This window comes from Lissotriton helveticus, chromosome 7 (genome assembly GCF_964261635.1).
Source record: "Lissotriton helveticus chromosome 7, aLisHel1.1, whole genome shotgun sequence".
NCBI lineage: Eukaryota > Metazoa > Chordata > Amphibia > Caudata > Salamandridae > Lissotriton > Lissotriton helveticus.
This window is the reverse complement of record NC_136068.1, coordinates 1,733,035,133-1,733,055,945: the sequence shown is the minus strand read 5'-3', so window position 1 is coordinate 1,733,055,945 and position 20,813 is coordinate 1,733,035,133. Positions and strand designations below refer to the sequence as shown.

At 46.2% G+C, this 20,813-nt stretch overlaps 1 protein-coding gene across 4 annotated transcripts in view; it reads right to left on the bottom strand.

Annotated features, from left to right (window-relative positions):
- USF2 (upstream transcription factor 2, c-fos interacting) overlaps window positions 1–20,813 on the bottom strand; it is a 241,316-nt gene that overhangs the window by 127,984 nt on the left and 92,519 nt on the right. For all 4 annotated transcript variants that reach the window (XM_078655437.1, XM_078655439.1, XM_078655438.1 and 1 more), the window contains exons 5-7: window positions 17,018–17,171; window positions 11,835–11,922; window positions 1,266–1,324 (exon numbers count right to left, since the gene is read on the bottom strand). In XM_078655437.1, coding sequence (XP_078511563.1) covers window positions 1,266–1,324; window positions 11,835–11,922; window positions 17,018–17,171 — 301 coding nt within the window. The remainder of the gene's footprint in view (window positions 1–1,265; window positions 1,325–11,834; window positions 11,923–17,017; window positions 17,172–20,813) is intronic.

Sequence of the window (20,813 nt, the reverse complement as noted above, 5' to 3'; positions counted from 1 at the left end):
CGTGGGACTCCCGCCTCGGCGATGGGGAATGATTCAGGCATGTGAATCTATGAACGATACCCCAATACTCCTTATCAGAGAGAGACCACAATATCCCTGTTCTGAAGCCTCTGTAGCCTCAAGGGAGGACTCCCTTCCCGATCTTTCAAAGTATTTGTTTAAAACGTACCCTACAATCCTTAGGTTTGTGGTCAGGATAAAGGCAGTAAAGCAGTCCTCTTGCCTTCAGGGAACAAAGAGAAACTATATAAAAAAAAAGGGGATCGAAACCCCAGAACTTTAGATCACTTTTGGACAACAAGAAGAAACCTTTGCTGAGGAGTGGAACCAGAGAAACTGAGGAGAGACTATCCCTAAGCTGAAGTGCTGCTTGGAGGATTGGCATGCAGTGGTTGCCTGACTGCCAAAGAAAGGAGAAATGAACGTTGTGTGTGCTTTATTCAACGTGTAAAGGATCTCCAAAAGCTTGAGAGAAGAGCTTGCCTCCTGCTGAAATATCAGGGGCAACAGACTTCAACCACCAGCTCCCCAAGAGTTCTTTGGAAGTACCTATTTGTGTTGTTTATGGTCTTGTGTTAAATCTATAAAAAAGAAAACTTATTTTTAATATAGAACTTGTGTGGTGTCCATCTGTAGTGTTGTCACTTGATTACTGTATGTGTTCACAAATGAGTTACACACTGCCTCTGAGATCTGAGATAAGCCTGTCTGCTCGGGCCAAGCTACCAAAGTGGTGAGCAGGGGTTATTTTAGGAGTGTACCCCCTTACCCTTACTAGACGCTAGGGTCCCCATTTGTCACAGGTACCTACCTATGCCAACTAGAGACCCCCAAATCTAACAGTATCACTATACACAGAATGCTTCCCTCTTCAACAGAGATGTTGATGTGAATGTGTCGCCTATAATCAGATTGTTTGTATGATTTGAAGCTATGTCAGGGCTTAAATTAATTGGACCAAATCCACTATGTTTCCTATGACAATACCAAAAAATGTATATTAGAATACTCATTATTGGTCGACGACCAAATTAGGCTTGGGTGTTGGGGGAAAGAAACACGAACAAATACTGAACCACACACTAAAAGGTGGAATAGTGCACTGTGTAGCACATGAATAAAGAAAAGATTCAAGCTCCAAACCCCATATCCGAGACCTGGGCCTCTAAGATCTTTGAAAAAGTGAACAACTTTAAATCATTAATGTGAATGAACACCACACAATTGGTTAAAGGCACAAGTCAGGGCACCATAAACATCCTTACCTTCGTTGTGCTGCGCTCGCCTCCTTTCATCGCGGGGTGTTCTGGATCCATCACTTTTCCTAATTTCACAGAGAAAATTAATAAAATAGCTTTAGTTTGCCCTTTTATGCCCATACAGTTTATAGCAAGAAAAGCAATTGGCTGACTTTCACTGTGCTTCCAACTTGAACTAAAAGAATTGCTTTAGCCCAGGCCACAGTTTTGGTTCTTTCCCAACATCAAAATAAGTCTTCTGTTCATGCATGCCACTAACCAGATTAGCCTAGCGCTTCTATTTGAAAAAAAGACAGATTAATGAGTCTACTGTTCTCAGCATTTAACCTCTTCGCTGCTAGGCCTTTTCCCCTCCTGTGCTAAGCCTTTTTTTGGCGATTTGGGGTAGTGCGCGCTTAGGCCCCTGTAACTTTTTGACCACATAAGGTATCCACGCCAAATTTGCGTCCTTTTCTTCCAACATCATGTGGATTCTAAAGTTGCCCAGGGTTTGTGGATTCCCTTGGAGGGGTCCCAGAAATTAAGCAAAATACAGTAAAAATTTTGTTTTTTTCAGAGAAATTGGGAAAACGGGTTGCAAATGAAAGCCTCTGGGTTTTTCCCTGCAAATGTTATCAAAAAAGGGTTTCTGGAGCTGAAATCAGCATTTTCTCAGCTTTTAGGGAATGACAGTCTTTTGTCAGAGAACCAACATTGTTCACACAGTTTTGGCATTTTTCTGGGACATAGCCTATTTTTGCTATTTTAGTGCTTTTAACCTCCTTCCAGTTAATGGTAGAAATGAGTTCTAAAGCAATAATGGATCCTGGAAAGCTATACATTTTAGAAAAGTAGACAAAATTCTGAATTCAGAAAGGGGTCATTTGTCTAAATCCATGAAGATTTCTTCATAGAAACTAACAGTTAAATATTGGAAACATTGAAAATTAGTTGAAAAAAAACAGGCTTTTGTCTCAACGTTTTCACCTGTAACTTCTTGTAATTTTGACAGCTCTTTGAAAGTAATATACCGTTACATCCGTTAGACCTTCCTGGTTGTGGGAATATACAGGATTTGTAGTTTCGCCAAGAACCCGACGAGCCATAAACTGAGCAGCAACTAGCAATGGTATTTTATTATGTACCGGGTATAGAGCAATTATTCTGGGAAAATGTATGCATGGAAAAATCTGTATGAAAGACACCTATGTATTTCTGAATTGGGTACAAATTATAGAGTTTAGAAACAGTATATATTTCCACATTTTCAAAATTGGGAATACTCATACTAGCATGAGAATTATTGGTGATTTTTCAAAATGATTTTTTTATTTTACACAATGTCTTTCATTTTGAAGGGAGAAATGCGTGAAAACTCAATAGGTAATAACAGTTGATTTACAAATCTGAATTACCCTAAGTCTCCCGATAAAAACGATACCTCACTTGTGTGGGTCGGCCATGTGCCTGCGACAGGAAACGGGGCAAAATGCAACGTGGTCATACCTCAATTTCGCAGTTAGAAATTGACCCTTTTTTGGCAAAGTGCCTACCTGTAGTTTTTGCACCCTAGCTCTGCCGGCACCTAGGGAAACCTAGCAAACCTATACATGTTTTAAAACTAGACACCCAGGGGAATTTAGGATGGGGTGACTCGACTGCCTCCCACCAGGTTCGGTTACCCAGAATCCCTTGCAAAGCTAAAAAATTGACAAACAAAATGCATTTTCCTCACATTTCTGTGCTGGAAAGTTCTGGAATCTGCGTGGATCAACAAATTTCCACACACCCTGCGTTCCCCAAAGTCTTCTGAGAAAAATGGTACCTCACTTGCATGGGTCTGCCTAGTTCCTGCGTCAGGAAACAGCGCAAAACACAACGTGGTCGCACCTCAATTTCGCAGTGAAAAATGGGCCTTTTTTGGCAAAGTGCCTACCTGTCATTTTTTAACCCTAGCTCTGCCGGACCCTAGTGAAACCTAGCAAACCTATACATTTCTGAAAACTAGACACCCAGGGGAATTCAGCATGGTGTGACTCGACTGCCTCCCACCAGGTTCTGTTACCCAGAATCCTTTGCAAAGCTAAAAAATGGACAACAAAAAAACGCATTTTCCTCACATTCGCTCAAGGACCCGCAACAGGCAAGGGCCTAAAACCTAAAGAGATGACATCAAAATTACCTATCACAAACCAACCTGGTTTTGCAAGGGGGTTCCCATGAGTTTTTGGCCCGGGGCTCGGCGGCCATGTAGGGAAACCTACCTAACTCATACATTTCTGGAAACTAGACACCCGGGGGAGTCCAGCGAGGTATGGCTTGCGTGGGTCCCTCATCATTCTCCTACCCAAAATCCACTGGGAACCTCAAATCTCGCAAAAGAATTCACTTTCTTCTCACATTTCTGTGTGTAAAGTTGTGGAATCTGCGTGGATCCTCAAATTTCCTTCCACCCAGCTTTCCCCCAAGTCTCCCGAAAAAAATGGTACCTCACTTGCGTGGGTGGCTCAAGGACCCGCAACAGGCAAGGGCCCAAACCTAATGAGGCGACATCAAAATGACCTATCGCAAACCAACCTGGTTTTGCAAAGGGGTTCCCATGAGTTTTTGGCCTGGGGCTCGGCAGCCATCTAGGGAAACCTATGTAACACACACATGTCTGGAAACTAGACACCCGGGGGAGTCCAGCGAGGTATGGCTTACGTGGGTCCCTCATCATCCTCCTACTCAGAATCCACTGCAAACCTCAAATTTCGCAAAAGCAAACAAAACAAAACGCTTTTTTCTCACATTTCTGTGTGGTAAAGTTGTGGAATCTGCATGGATCCTCAAATATCCTCCCACCCAGCGTTCCCCCATGTCTCCCAATAAAAAGGGTACCTCACTTGCGTGGGTAGGCATAGTGGCTGCAACTGGAAAAGGCCCAAATCGTACGGTGGAGACTTAATAATTACCTACAGCAAAACTACCTTATTTTGTGGGGGCGGAGCACCTGAGTTTTTTTCCCCGGGCTCGGCGGCCATCTTGTGAAACTACCAAAGCAAAACAGATCTGAAAACTAGACACCCGGGGGAGTCCAGCGAGGTATGGCATGCGTGGGTCCCCCAACGTTTTCCTACCAGAATTCCCTGCAAACCTTAAAATTAGGTAAAAAAAAACACTTTTCCATACTTTTTTGCGTGGGATCTCCGTGCCGGCACAAATGTCCTACCACCCAGCGTTCCCCTTGTTCTCCCAAGTAAAATGATACCTCACGTGTGTGGGTGGGCCAAAGGCCTGTGACTAGGATGACCCCAAAACAGTAGAATTCTCGGTACTTTCTTGTAAATACCAAACGCTACAATTTTTTAAAAATACATTTTTAGCCTGTTCTACTTTGGAATATCCCTGGTGTCCAGTGGGCTTTTTGCCCCCGGGGGGGCTGATTGGGGCTACTGCCCCATCAGCCCCCAGGGGGGGCAGGAAGGCTGTAATTGTTGTGGGGGAGGAGGTGGGGGCATGGGCATGCCCGTTTTGGGCAGCATCACCCTATTTCAAATTTGCCCTCAAAAAATCCCTGGCGTCTAGTGGGCTTTTTGCCACCCCCGGCAGGGCAGATTGGGGATGAATGCCCCCATCTGCCCCCCCAGGTGAGGCAGAAAGTTCACTAGACGCCAGGGATGTTTTTGTGCAAATTTTAATCAGAGTGGGGTCTGCACAAAATGGGCATGCCAATGCCCCCACCCTAATAAAAATTTGCCCAAAAAAACCCCTGGTGTCTTGTGGGCTTTATGCCCCCCGTGGGGGGGGGGGGGGGCAGATTGGGGGCTACTGCCCTATCTGCCCCCCAGGGGGGCAGGAAGGCTGTAATTGGTGGGGGAATGGGCAAGCCTGTTTTGGGCAGCCCCACCCTATTTCAAATTTGCCCCAAAAAAATCCTTGGCATCTAGTGGGCTTTTTGCCACCCCCGGCTGGGCAGATTGGGGGGTAATGCCCCATCTGCTCCCCGGGGGGGGGGCAGAAAGGCTGTAATGGTGGCGGGTGGGTGGGGGCATTGGCGTGCCCCCCCCGCAAGGGGCAGATTAGGGGCCAATGCCCCATCTGGCCCCCGGGAGGGCAGAAAGACTAATGATTCCGGGGGAGGGGGGCATGGGCATGCCCATTTTGGGCAGCCCCCACCCTTACTTTTACTATCTAAAAAAAACCCTGGTGTCTAGTGGGCTTTCCGCCCCCCCCCCCCGAAGGGGCAGATTAGGGGCCAATACAAGACTAACAATTGGGGGCGGTGGCATGGGCATGCCCATTTTGGGCAGCCCCCACCCTAAAAAAAAAACTTTCAAAAAAGAAATCCCTGGTGTTTAGTGGGCTTTCTGCCCCCCCGAAGGGGCAGATTAGGGGCCAATGCCGAAAGACTAACAATTGTGGGGCCGGGGGGGGGGGGATCATGGGCATGCCCGTTTTGGGCAGCCCCCACTCTTATTTCAAATTTATTGTAAAATCCCTGGTGTTTAGTGGGCTTATGCCCCCATCTGCCCCCTAGGGGAGGGAAAAAGACAAAAAAATTGCCAAATAGAATTGGGGGGAGCAAAGGCCCTTGCCCAAGGGGCCGCTCCCCCATCCATGGGGTCTAGTGGGTGGATCCCTGCTTGGGGTCTCCCTCCTGTGGGAGGGATACCGTTGGAAAGGGGAGATTCTCCCCTTTCCAATGATACATCTCCCGTCTTTCTACATGCTCAGGGGGCTGAGATAGCCCCCTGAGCACGAAGAAAGGGAAACTGAAATGAGCCTCTTGGCTCATTTCAGTTTCGGTTTCACTGAAATGACGTCAGCGCGCGTGCACGCTGACCGTCATTTCAGGGAAACCAGGGGGGCCCTCGGGAGCTGGGAAAGCTCTTCCCCAGCTCCCGAGGCTCTGGGGAAAAAGAGGGAATTCCTCTGGTGCCCGCACCAGAGGGATTTCCAGGTGTGGGTGTGGTGACGAGCTGAGCTCGTCATCAGCACACGAGCAGTGTGTGCCATGACGAGCTCAGCAGGGAAGGGGTTAAGATGTGGATGGATAACGTCTTAGAGGCAGTTTAGAAATGCGTTACTTACCTGTAACAGCAGTTATCCAGTATTGGTGTCTTTCATAGATTCACATGCCTGAATCATTCCCCGTCGTCGAGACGGGAGCCTCCGGTAAATAAAAAAGTAATGTCCTATAGACATACATAGAGAAAATAGGCCCAAGGGTCTCCCCTTAGTGGCCTTTCCTTGTCCTTATGTAAAAAGGACCAAACTCTTACAGTCAGCCAATCAGCTCCGACCTCCCTCTAGGACCTCCCTGGGAGGAGCCCCAGTCCCTCAGATTTTCGTACGCACCCAACTAGGTTGGCGTAATATTGTTAGAGAGGGATGTGAGACCTTCCAGGGGAGGCGGGAGGGTTGCATGTGAATCTATGAAAGACACCAATACTGGATAACTGCTGTTACAGGTAAGTAACGCATTTCTTATCCAGTATTTGGGTGTCTTTCATAGATTCACATGCCTGAATCAGAATAGCTAGCAATCAGATATGCACCTGCGTGATGGAAATGCTCTGTAGTCACAGTAGACAATGCATGTGTCGTCATACAACATGTGGACAGCATAACAGTAACATCACAATAGCAAGGAACGTGCATACCTGGATGGCGGGATGTAGGAAGGCTCACATCACTGAAAGAGATGGCGAAGCACTGCCTGGCCCACTGCCGCATCCTTCTGAAGTTCGATATCCAGGCAGTAATGTCTGGAGAAAGTGTGCGGTGACTTTCAAGTCGCCGCTCTGCAAATGTCCAAGATTGGTACCCCAGCGAACAGTGCTGCGGACGTGGACATCGCCCTGGTGGAGTGAGCAGTAACATGCTCAGTTAAAGGCCGTCCGGCCTTGTCGTGGCAGAATGCAATCGCTGAGGATATGGAGATGCTTTGCTTCGTGAGAGGCAGGCCCACTCTTGGTCTGCTGTATGCCACAAACAGCTGTGAAGATTTCCTGAGAGCCTTAGTTTTGTCCAGGTAGAATTTTAGGCACCTCTGAAGGTCCAGAGAACGCAGCGCTCTTTCCGCTGCTGTGGACGGATTTGCAAAGAAGGACCTGAGGACAATTGGCTCGTTGAGATGAAAGTCCGAAGAGACTTTAGGTATGAATTTAGGGTTTGGTCTCAGCACTACCCTGTCTTGTCTGAATTGCATATATGGTTCCTGAATGGACAAAGCTTGCAGCTCGCTAACTCTCCTGGCTGATGTTAGAGCGAGCAAGAGTGCTGTTTTCCAGGAGATGTGTTTGATGGATGCTCGATGGATGGGTTCAAATGGACTTCTCATGAGTTGGTTGAGTACCAGATTCAGTTGCCATGTTGGAGGGACTTTCCGAGGCCTCGGAAAGGATCTGTAGAGCCCCTTCAGGAATTGTTTGACTAGTCTACTGGACCACAGAGAAGGTCCTGTGAAAGTCCTAGTGAATCTAGAGATAGCTGCGAGGTGAACCTTTATGGATGCATGTGCCAGGCCTGACTGTGCTAAATGCAGCAGGTATGGTAGTATTTGTTCAGGGGTGACTGAGAGTGGTCGTAGATCCCGATCCACACACCACATGCAGAACCGTTTCCACTTGAGAGTGTAGGTTTTGTTTGTACTATCCGCTCTCGCTTTCGACAGGATATCCCTGCAGTCCTGCGGGATATTTAGTCCACTGAACTCCCTGTGCTCAGGAGCCAGGCCGACAACTTGAGTGATTGGAGGTTCGGGTGTTGCACCTGACCGTTGGACATTGTTAAGAGGTTCGGGTGCTGCCTCAGACGGATCGGTGACCTGATGGAAAGTCGAAGTAGATCCGAGAACCAGTGTTGTCTCGGCCAGAACGGGGCAATCAGGATTAGGGTACATGGCTCCGCCTTCATCTTCCTGAGGAGCCTCGGGATCATTGGAAACGGAGGAAAGGCGTACGCAAACGCGCTGGACCATCCGATGGAGAATGCATTCCCCAGAGACCCTTGTTGGGGATGCCAGCTTGCGTAGTGCGGACATTTGGTGTTTTCTTTGGTGGCAAACAGGTCGATGTTCGGGACTCCCCATTGAGAGAAGACGTGTTCCAGGGCGTTGTCGCTCAGCTCCCACTCGTGGGAGAGGGATCTTTGCCTGCTCAGGGCATCCGCGATAGTATTGTCTTTTCCGGGGACATAGTCCGCCTTGAGTTGGATCCCGTGTAACACCAGCCAGTTCCAGATTTTCTGCGATTCGCGTGATAGAGAGAGCGAACGCGTTCCCCCCTGTTTGTTGAGGTAGTGCATCGTCGTGGTGTTGTCCGTTTTGACGAGCACTGGGGAGTTCTGGATGCGTGGCAGGAATGCCTGTAGAGCAAGATATACCGCCCTCAGCTCCAAGAGATTTATATGGAGCAGTTTTTCCTGAGAGTCCCACTTGCCGCTGATTCGAAGATCTTGTAGAACGGCGCCCCATCCTTCCAAGGAGGCGTCCGTGGTGATCACCAGAGGTGTCGCCGGAAGGAGAAACGGTAATCCTACATTCAGATTTTTTCGATTCCTCCACCAAGCTAGGCTTGTGGACATTTTTGGTGTGATTTGCACAATGTCCTCGAAAGAGCCAGTGCTTTGGGTCCATTGGGTTGCGAGAGCTTCCTGCAATGGGCGCATCCTGAGTCGGCAGTGAGGGATAAGGAGTATGCACGAAGACATCATTCCCATGAGGGATGTGTAAGTGCGCACTTTGATGTATGTTTTTGTCGCCACAGCCGTGGCCAGAGATAGTATCTTGTCCGCCCTCTCCTTCGAGGGAAAGGCCTTCACGCACTCCGTGTCCAGGATAGCCCCTAGGAAGGTGATCCTTGTCGTAGGGGTGGTGCAGGATTTTTTGAGATTGATGGTTAATCCTAGCCTCTGAAAAAGATTGGTGCAGGCGCAGGAGGATGCTGCCGCGTCCTCGGCTGAGGGTGCTTTCACCAGCCAGTCGTCTAGGTAAGGGAAGACTTGGTGACCCAACTGACGCAGAAATGCCGCCACCGGTGCTAGGCACTTCGTGAAGATCCGCGGCGCGGACTTGAGGCCAAATGGTAGGACTCTGAACTGATAATGTCGGCCCGCCACCTCGAACCGCAGGAACTTTCTGTGACGCTTGAGGATGGGGATGTGGTAGTAGGCATCCTGGAGATCTAAGGATGTCATGAAATCTCCTTGTTCGAGAGTGCCCAGGATTTCTTGAATCGTCACCATCCTGAACGATTGGCTCCGTAGGAAGGCATTGAGTGCCCGAAGGTCTAGAATGGGCGACGAGTCTTCCTTCGTCGTCGGCGTCGACGACGACGACGGTCCCTTCGTCGACGGTCCCTTCGTCGACGGTCCCTTCGTCGACGGTCCCTTCGTCGACGGTCCCTTCGTCGACGGTTCCTTCGTCGACGGTTCCTTCGTCGACGGTGTCTTCGTCGACGGTGTCTTCGTCGACGGTGTCGTCGTCGACTGCGTGGACGACTGTACCTTGGTCGTCGACGACTTCGATGACGATGTTGTCGTCGTCGGTACCTTCGTCGACGGCGAGCCCGCCGTCGACGGTGTCTTCGTCGTCGACGTCTTCGTCGACGTCTGTGAGTTCTTCGACGACGGTGGGCTCGTTAATGACGATGCCGTCGTCGATGGTGTGGTTCTCGTCGTCGACAGGGTCTTCGTCGTCGACGACGATTGCAGTAATATAATAGAGGAAACAGGTCTACCTGATGATGTTGAGGAAGTAGTCGTCGTCGTCGACGCTGAAGGCGATGACGCTGATGTCGTCGACACAGTGGTTGTGACAGAGGTTGTTTTGTGGGTCTGTCTGGTAGACGATGGAGCAGGCCTTTTGAAGGTGTGATCAGCCTGAACAGACACTGAAGATGACGTAGATCTTGCCTCTGAAGACTTTTTTGTCTTCGTAGGAGGAGTGTCTGAGGGGCCCGGGGAAGATACCCTAGGCCTCTTTTTAGAGACTTCTGAGCTTTTGGAAACACTGCTCTCAGAAGATTCAAGATTATCTCTGTCCTTCAGCCTGTCCAGCCAGATGAGAAGGCGTCCTTCCCTGTCTCTCACAGTCTTTTTAGGGAAAGACCTACAGATCCTGCACTTGTCCGAGACATGATCTGGGTAAAGGCAGTACAAGCATAGCTCATGCTTATCATCCACATGGATCCTCTTCTTCCCACAGGAAGAGCAGGCCCTGAACAGGGCTTTCTTCTGTGACTCCGACATGGAAGAAGTTTGTGGAAAGAAGCCACTTACTGCAAAACAGTGTAGTGAAGAATCCTTGAAGGGTTGAGAGCGAGGAATCACTTTTGAAGAAAGTTAGATGATTATAAGTAATCTTGAGCAGAGCTCAAGCTGGAGACTCCCTAGCACAACGTGCGGTAGAAAATCTGAGGGACTGGGGCTCCTCCCAGGGAGGTCCTAGAGGGAGGTCGGAGCTGATTGGCTGACTGTAAGAGTTTGGTCCTTTTTACATAAGGACAAGGAAAGGCCACTAAGGGGAGACCCTTGGGCCTATTTTCTCTATGTATGTCTATAGGACATTACTTTTTTATTTACCGGAGGCTCCCGTCTCGACGACGGGGAATGATTCAGGCATGTGAATCTATGAAAGACACCCAAATACTGGATAAGAGGGCATTATTCCAAAAGGTGTGCCGTCGCGAATAGCTCCCCATCACATTTCCAGTCTCTTTACCCTCCCAGACATTCACTTTCAGCATCATTCGCTTAATAAATCACCTTTAAAGAATACATTACTTCATTTACTTTTCTTTCAATGTTTTGCTTCATGTGGGAAATCTGGAGTTCTCCCAATACTTATTCTGGAAATGTATTTCTGTCTGTATCAACAAGAGATTTCTTGAGCTTTGTGAGAGGATGAGTCTTACAAAGTCCTCCAGCTTAAAAAGGTAAAGTAATTTTTACATCTTTCAGACAACATTCTCTATCTAACTGGTCCTCATTGGCAGAAAGGTATATACATAAATGTGATGGTAAAAAAGCTTTATGATACTACTGAAACATGCACAAGGCCAAACATCACCTTATTCTTTGTATGTAGGGAGAGCTGGCTTCTTAATTGGTCACAGTTAGATAAACAGTGGATTGCATTATTACTTGTTGCCAAACAAGCATGGCTTATGGAGTTGTGTGACGCCAATAATACCAGAAGAAATGCTATTTCACGTGTTATGGGTTGGTTCTTCGTGGTAAACAAACTGAACTTCTGACTGACAGATAACATTCAGTATAGTTTTTTGTTCCATTTTAGACTAACACCAGTTTGCTCACTTTTCTTTAAATGGTCTTCATTTTTTTAAAAAGACACTGCACTAGTGCTCAGTACCTCAGTCTTGGATTTTAGGCAGCCATTTCAGTTAAACTGACAATTTGTTTTTAAGTCATACGGTCATGCAGAATCCTCAGCTATATTTGGGTTTAGTTCATAAAAGACTGACCATGCTAGGTCATCATGTTGATTTAAGGCTAACTGCCCAAAAAATAGTACCATTATCACATACCACCGACAACAGAAACAAGGCAATACAATTAGAAGTGCACACAGGAGTGATCTAGGGTACATACGGAGAATATGGGTGAGTTCTTGGAGCAATAGTTCTTTGTGTTCCGGCGGGTAACACGTCTTGTGGTGTCATCATTACATAAAACTGTCCTGAGGAAGGAAAGGAATAGATGCCGATAACCATTGATGATTTCAGGGAGTCTCGGACAAGCAAAAACATTTGATTTTCTTGTCACAAAAATTTACATTACATTTAGAATTATTGACATCTGGCTAAAATTGGTAAATTACACACAATAAAAGTATTAAATTACTTGTTTAAGAAGTAATCTTCTGCCATAGCTTTTTTTTCCATTCTCAACTTTTTGGGTACCTTGCACAAAGCAGTAGACTGCTTCTAAACTTTTGAGAGATCTGCATGTCACACAGGCTTGCATGTGTGAATATCAGCACACCTCCCATTTGCTTAAATGCACACTTTTGTCTAGTCCCTTATTTTGCACAGAACTATGGAAGAGAACCAATTTCTCTCACAATGAATGACTCCCAACAAAGGGTACCCGCCCCCAAAACCACATGATTTCTTTTTTTCCCCCCGATTGTCTCAGGTTTTCAGCCAAGGTTGCATGCATATGTTTGTTCAGACTCTCATCCATCTCTGAAGTGTCAATGACCATTTGCAGTAGTGGACTACCATTTAAACTTGTAATTCTAGGCATGTGTACACTGTTCTAGCACTTGTGGGAGGTCCCCATGGAACCAAAGCACCAGTAAGAGAAGTCCATGTAAATGTATGTAGAAAAGTACTGCAGCTGTGACAGGCACCGGGGAGGAGGGTGGGCGATATGAATGTCAGCAGCCCTACATGCCAAGAACAGATTCATACATGGTTAGTAGCATATTCCGTTCGAGGCATGTGGGTTGCTGAATTCATATCTTTACATGGGCTGTATAGCAGTATCTCCTCTAGCAGTGGTCACCTGTACCAGCTGCAGCAGTTTGGAAAAGAGTTTTAAGGACAGCCTGGCCCACAGCAGCTTGCTGCTTTGCTTGCACATCTACACAGTAGTGTTAAGCCAAAGTGTGTATGGTAGACCATGTAGCTGCCTTACATATCTCTTCTAGGGGAATGTTTCCTAGGAATGCCATGGATGCCCCCATTTTGCGTGTTGAGTGTGCTTTTGGGGGAACTGTTAGAGTGCGTTTAGCTTTTTAGTAGCATATCTGAATGCATTTAACTATCCATCTGGCTATTCCTGATTTTGAGATGGGATTCCCTTTATGTTGTGGTGCAAAAGCAACGAATAGTTGCTTTGTTTTCCTGAAAGATTTGGTTCTGTCAACGTAATATAGCCGAGCCCTTTTTACATCTAGTGTGTGTAGGGCTCTCTCAGCCACTGACTGCGGGTTTTAGAAGAAAACTGGCAATTCTATGGACTGATTGATATGGAAAGTGGATATAACTTTTGGCATAAACTTAGGGTTAGTACGAAGCACTACCTTATTGTTATATATTTGCATGAAAGGTTCTTGAATGGTTAATACCTGTAGCTCACTCACTCTTCTGAGGGAGGTCATGGCAATCAAAAATGCCACCTTCCAAGTTAGAAATTGTAATTCACATGAATGTAGTGGTTCAAACGGTGGTCCCATAAGTCTGGTAAATACTATATTTAAGTTCCAGACTGGTGAAGGTGGGTGCTTTGGAGGGATTATCCTTTTAAGTCCTTCCATAAAAGCTTTGATTGGGGGTACTCTAAACAAAGACTTGTGTTGTCTATTTTGGAGGTAAGCTGCAATAGCAGCAAGATGTAGTCTTATAGAAGAGTATGCCAAATTGCATCTTTAAGATGCAATAGGTAACAGATAATATTTTGGATGGAAGCATCTAATGGGTTGATTTGGTTATTACAAAGCAGATCGCTAGGTTCATCTGATTGGGATCTGGGTGCCTGATTTCTCCATGGTTCTGAGTTAAAATATGTGGAGAGAGGCGCAGTCTTTGGTGGGGAACTACTGAAAGTTCTAGAAACGTTGTGTACCATGGTTGTCTTACCCATGTGGGAGCAACCAGGATCATTGTGAGTGACTGCTGGCGTAGTTTGCGTGCCACCAACGGAATCAGTGGGGCTGGTGGAAAAGGGTACGCAAATCTGCCTGACCAGTTCATCCATATCGCATTGCCCTGTGACAACGGATGTGAGAACCTGGCGGCAAAGTACTGGCATTTTGAGTTTTCGTTTGTGGCAAACAGGTCTATCTCTGGATGCCCCCATTGCTGAAAGAATGGTTTGAGAACCTGAGGGTGAATCTCCCATTCATTTAGCTGTTGGCTGTGCCTGCTTAACAGAGCTGCTACTTGATTGTCTTTCCCCAGCAGGTGTTCTGCTAGGAAAAAGATGTTCTTTGGAATTGCCCACCTCCATATGCTCTGTGCTAGGTGAGAACTGTGGAGAGTGTGTCCCTCCCTGCTTCTGTATGTAACACATGGCAGTCATGTTGTCCGTCCGGATCAACACCGTCTTGTTGTACAAGTACTTCTGAAAAGCTTTCAGTGCTAGAAATACTGCGAGCAGCTCTAAGTGGTTTATGTGCAGTGTTTTTGTTTGATTGTCCAGAGCCCTTGAACTGTGAATTGAAGTAGGTGGGCTCCCCAACCTGTGAGTGATGCGTCCGCTGTTAGAGGTACTTGTGGAACCGGCTCTTGGAACAGTCGCCCCTTGGAAAGGTTTTGTGGGTTCCACCACTGCAGAGAGTTGTAAGCGCGACTGTCCACCAACACTAGGTCTTTTAATTGTCCTTGAGCTTGGTTCCACTGCCTTGCTAGGCATTCTTGCAGTGGACGCATTTGAAGTCGGGTATGAGGGACAAGGAATATACAGGATGTCATCATGCCTATGAGCTGCATGAACACGCGAGCTGGTAAGGAGTGTTGTGGCTGAAACTTTTGAATGAGAGTCTGCATATTGGCTATCCTGGCTGGATTTGGATATGCTTTTGCTACTGAGGTATTTATTGTGGCTCCCAGATATTGCTGTATGTGGGAGGGCTGTAGATGTGATTTTGGGTAATTTATGGAAAACCCCAGACTGTGCAGCAGCTGGAGTGTTTGAGACGTATGGCTTGCACACTGCGCGTACGAGTTAGCCTTTATGAGCCAATCGTCGAGGTATGGAAACACTTGGATGTGTTGCCTTCTGAGGTGTGCTGCTACAACCGCTAGGCATTTTGTGAAAACTCTTGGGGCCGTAGTTACCCCAAAGGGGGGGACTTTGAATTGATAATGTTGCCCTTCTATTGTGAACCGGAGGTATTTTCTGTGAGCTGGATGTATAGGTATGTGAAAGTATGCGCCCTTGAGGTCTAATGTAGCAAGGAAGTCGTTTTGCTGGAGTAACGGGAGTACTTGCTGTAGAGTAATCATATGGAAATGCTCTGAGAGTATGTATTGATTTGGCGGTCTGAGGTCTAGAATGGGTCTGAGGGACCCATCCTTCTTGGAAATTAGGAAGTATAGAGAGTATACTCCTGTCCCTTGATGTTGAAAAGGGACTAGCTCTATGGCTCCCTTTTCTAGCATGGACGCGACCTCTTGTTGTAACAGTGTGATGTGTTCTTGGACATAGGACGATGTTTGGGTGGTATGTTGCGTGGAGTAGAAGTGAGTTCCAGGCAGTAACCATACTGGATAATTTGTCTGACCCACCTGTCTGTGGTAATGGAATTCCAGACTGGAAAGGAATTGGTTTATTCTGCCTCCGACCGGTGTTGGAAGGTCTGGAGGGAGTGTGAAAATGTCACTGTTTGGTGGCAGTGGAGGCTCTGGTGTTATTGCCGCCACGTCCCCTGCCCTTGTTATTGTTTCCCCTATAACCCCCTCTGTTGGAGCCTTTATTAAAGGTACTCTGGGTGTTACTTTTGAATGTAGAGGAAGCCTGTGATGTGCTGCCTCTTGCGGAGCCTCTGTAGGAGGAGCGACGAAAGGAACCTCTGTGTTGTTGAAACTGAAGTGCGCCCATAGACTTAGCAGTTTCAGTATCTTTTTTCATTTTGTCTAAGATTGAGTCTACTGCTGGACCAAACAGGAAATCTGGGTTAACTGGTTGGTTGAGGATTGTGGATTGCACCTCGTTCTTAAAACCAGAGATGCGTAACCACGCATGCCTGCATAGTAATACACTAGTATTAATGGATCTTGCTGCTGTATCAGCTGCATCAAGCGCACATTTAATGGAAGCATTAGTTATAAATTTGCCTTCCTGAATGAGGTCGTTGGCTTTAGCTTTAAAAGGTTCTGGTAAATGTTGCAGCAAACCTTCAAGTTCATCGTAGTGCGCTCTATCATAGCGTGCTAATAAAGCCTGTGTGTTTGCAATCCTCCATGAATTTGCAGCTTGTGAGGCCACCCTTTTGCCTGAGGCTTCTAAGATCTTAGACTCCTTGTCAGGAGGGGGAGCATCTCCTGTTGAACGAGCCATTCTTCTCCTAGCTCTTCGGTCCGGGATCATCTTTTTGGAGCGGAAAGAGGCACAAGCGGAACAGTCTTTGGCCTCGTGCTCCGGTGAGAGGCAAAAGGTTACACACCTCATGTAGGTCTGTGTGGGGAAACTTCGCCCTACATAGAGGACATTTATTAAATGGCGTCCTTTCCATGAGTTGAAAGTTGAGGTCTAGGTATGCCCGAAGGCCTTCGTCGACGACCGAAATCGAAGACTACGGAGTTGAAGAGTAGCATCGACTGGAAACGCGTTCGAAACAATACCGTCGAAGCTGGTGAGGATTGCGCGCCGAAGGAAATCGGTTCCAACACGGAGCGTTGGAAACACATCCGAGCCCGGTGGCGGAAAAAAACAATCTGGGGATGGAGCCGATGCCCATGCGCAGTATGGTCCAAAGGAGGAATCACCTATCCTGTGACTTCCAAAGACTTTCTAGAACAAAAACAAACTGCAAACATCCGGGCCGAACACTAGGTGGCTATCTATGCACAGTGTGTAATCTGCAGCTCATATGCCTCGAACAATAGTTTATTTTACTTTTTATTTTACAGGGACTTCTCAATTCATCGGCTCAACTTTACAGGGGCTCGAGTTTTATGCAGCTTACTAATCCACTACTACAACTTGGCATTACCAAATTACAAACAAAAACAGAACATATTTTATATATGCTTTATAAATAAATAGGTTGCCTAAACAACATTTCCTGCAAAACAAATATTTAAACAGCTGGTGTCAAGTCTCACCTCCTGCTTGAGCCAGTGATTGATCTGTAGTCTGTACAGACACTGCTGTGGCATCTCCCACAGTGGAAGCGGGAAAATAAGCAAATCGTGCCTCCCCACTACTTGTGTCTGTCGCTGGGCTCCCGCCATTGCTGAAAGGATTCTGTATTACAGCCTGCAAACAATAGGCATTGATCGTTGAGTGCAATCAGTTTCAGGAGATAAAGAGACAAATAATAGAGGACCAGGGAGGTCTTCCCACTTAATTTACCAATATTCTTTAAAGTGACAATACTGGAGAACAAAAATGTACTCACCTCTGATAAGGATTATCCAGCACTGGCACCTTTTATAGATTCACTTGTTTGAATTGTTTCGGGTCCATCAAGCTGGGGACACTCTATTCAAATGGTTTAGTGAGGAGTGTCAAATGCATGCATTTACTTTACCTTGTCTGAGCGACAACGTTCAACCTCTGACAAGGATTATGTTACTTAACCTGTAAGCATCTGTTCTTGGGATGTAGTGCTGTATATTCACATGCTTTTCATACTCCTGTCATCTAGTATTGGGTCTGGATGTTTGAAAGTTGTTTTTCTTATAAGAAGGCACGAGGCAATGTGACTCCTCCTCTTGGTAATAGCGCGCATGGACAGCGACTCCATTGCTAGTTTGTTTTCCTGCTGGAGGGTAAACATGTAGTATAAGTATAAGTAAGTGTAAGTCAAGAAATGTCCATGCATATGAATTATAGTTAAGAACTGCAACAACCATAGGTGTCTGGGGAGGGGGCGCATGTGAATCTACAGAACTACATTCACCTGTAAACCCCGTCTCACCACCTACGCACGCAAACCCATCTAAATACCTTCTTAGCCTACTGGGCGAAGAACACAATACAGAAAAGCTACAGGATTGCTATCCTCATATGACTAATACTAACACTAATGACACCGGCTGCAAGTCCACAAAATACTGCTCACTCCTCTACAAAACAAAGTCACACTATCTCCAAAGCATATTCTCTAAACGGTCTACTAATAAATTCTCGGACGCTCTCTAAGAACAAACATTACATTCACAACTTCTCACGGAGGCAAAACCAAACATACTATTCATTACTGAATCATGGCTGGGAGATGATATGGCTCTACTCCTGCATTAAAACGATCTTCTAGACTATCAAACGATCACCTGAAATGTATAGAGAAGAAAGGAGGTGGCCCTGTGTTCAGGCAAATATTACATATCACTAAAGTGGATGACGTCTCCATAAAAAATTGTGAGGCCTTATTCACCAGATGCAATCCTACACAGTCTTCCTCCTGTAACTTCCTGCTCCTTTACAGATCTCAAGCTAGCAAGGCAACTTTCCCAGACGCACTACTAGACACTGTTTCAAACCTGATAACACTACACTCCAACCTGGGTGACCTCAACATTTGGTTTGACAAACCAAATATGCCCCATCCGATAACAATCACTGCTTGCCTAGAAAGCACTGAACCTGCATTAGATCGTCCACAAACCCACACACATCGCTGGACACATCCTAGAGGTCATTTTTGCTACTACAGAACTAGTTACCTATCAAACAATGACTCCAGTCCATGGTCAGACCACCATTTGCTTGCCTTCCGACATAAAACACTAAGCGACACACCTAAACTATTGATATCCTGATACCAATAAAAACCACACAACTGAACAAAAGAAAACAAGCACCTTGGAGAAATACAGAGATAAGAGACAAAACAACAAATCAGAAAGCTGCAACGTGCCTGGCTCAAAACAAATGCCAACCGAGACAAACTTCGCATACAGAAACTTAACAGATTGTACAAGCCAGCTATCAATAAAGCGAAGAAAAAATACTATACACAGAATTCAAAATGCTAAATGTGCAAATAAAGATTTCTATCAAATTCTCAATGAATTTCGTAAACCAAATTGCCTAGAAGCAGCTCATCCCATTACTCAAGAGTTCACAGACAAACTGGCAAATCATTACGCGGACAAAGCAGACATGTAAGACTCATACTTAAAAAAACAGACAAAGCAACATCACTAACCCATTTACAAAGCTACAGTCCAATAAATACTCTAACCCAGCCTCTCTATTCCTTTCAACACATTTCATATGATGAATCTATGGACCTTATCAGAGCAAGGCGGCCTGACGGCAGCCCTTCTAACCCATGTCCACTGCAAACCTTCAAGACAATTCTTCTAACAACCTCTGCTGACACTCTAGTAAGGAGAATCATCAACAATTTCTTAACTACTGGAATATTTCCAGAAAACTCAAAAAGTCATACATACAACCATTACAGAAGAAAACTAACTTGGAGCAGCCTAACCATGACAACCGCAGACCGATTTCAAATGAATCTTTCCTGGGCAAATTGATAGAAAGAGCAGCTTTCGCCCAGATGTCACAATTCATTGAAGAGAATGCCATACTTTGAATTCCAAACAGGATTCCGTCCAGGAAGAGGCATAGAATCTGCTCTCCTTGCCATCTGGGATGACCTGAAGACCACAGTTGACTGCAACGGGGTTGCCTTTTTTTTTTTTGGCAGAGTTTTATATAGCGCGAACTAGACCCGAACTGAATCAGGTATTAGAGCGCTTTACATAGCACCAGTTACGTTACATGAGGACACGCATTCATTTTAGGCACGGGGAGATTAAGTGATTTGCCCAGAATCACAGGAGGTTTTTGGCATCGTTACCGAGACTCTAACCCAGATCCCCAGGTCCGAGGTAGAGCGCCCTAGCCGTTAGGCCAACTCCTCTCCCCTTGAGACCTAACGGTGATTTGTGCGCTATATAAGATTCTTTGACTTCTCTTGGACCTCTAGGCTGCCTTTGACACGGTTGACCAGGACACTCTGATACAAAGACTAAATCAAGCTGGCATAGAGGAGACTTCTCTAGACTGGATTGCGTCCTACCTTTGCAACAGAACTAATGTCATCCATACCCCACCTCTCTCGTCCAAACCGTACTTCACAAAAGCAGGGGCCCCTCAAGGCTATATCATTTCACCCGTGCTTTTCAACATCTACATGAAGCCATTACTAACACTGATGTCCTATGTGTGGTGCACAATGTCTCAAATTAAAATTCTTCCATAGATTCTTTATGTAAAGTAACTCCCATGATATATTGCTGCCAGAGTAATGAGCCCTTGATATGATGTTGTATCTTCAGGAGGTGAGGGGTTGGCAGGAGGAGGGTCAATATCATAATTCTGCCTAGGGTCTGATGGTGGTGGTGCACCACAAGTGTCATGTCCCCCATCTGCATCTGTATGTGGAGATCCATGAGGTGTAACGTTTAAGGGATTCTGTGGTGAATGAGGTACAGAAGGCACAGGTGGCATGTAAGATGGAGAAGGAGGAAGAATAGGGTGCAGAGGACTGGTAGCCTTATTGTTTTTAGGTCTCAGCTAGCGTAAGACTGCGCAGTCGAGCTGGCGAGATTTAATGAGATAGAGGTATTTTCACTAGCGAGGTTAAGCCCCGCCCCTCTTTTCCATTGGCTGGCGTCAACGTTCATGCTAAACGGTGGCCAGCCATTGGAGAAGAGGTCCTGGTGACGTACTTCTTTTTCTTCAAGCTCCGTCCTTTTCAGAATGGGTTCCTTGACTTCCTTCTGTTGTAAAAGATTTTTCTTCATAGGTATTGGGAAGTCAAGAAAATTAGTTTTGCCGCTTAGTAGAAGTCACCGACACAGTCCTTGTAAAGATGTGGCCAGTCAGAGGCTGTATATGGATCAGTTTTTGTTTTGGATCGAGTCTCTCCTGTGATGT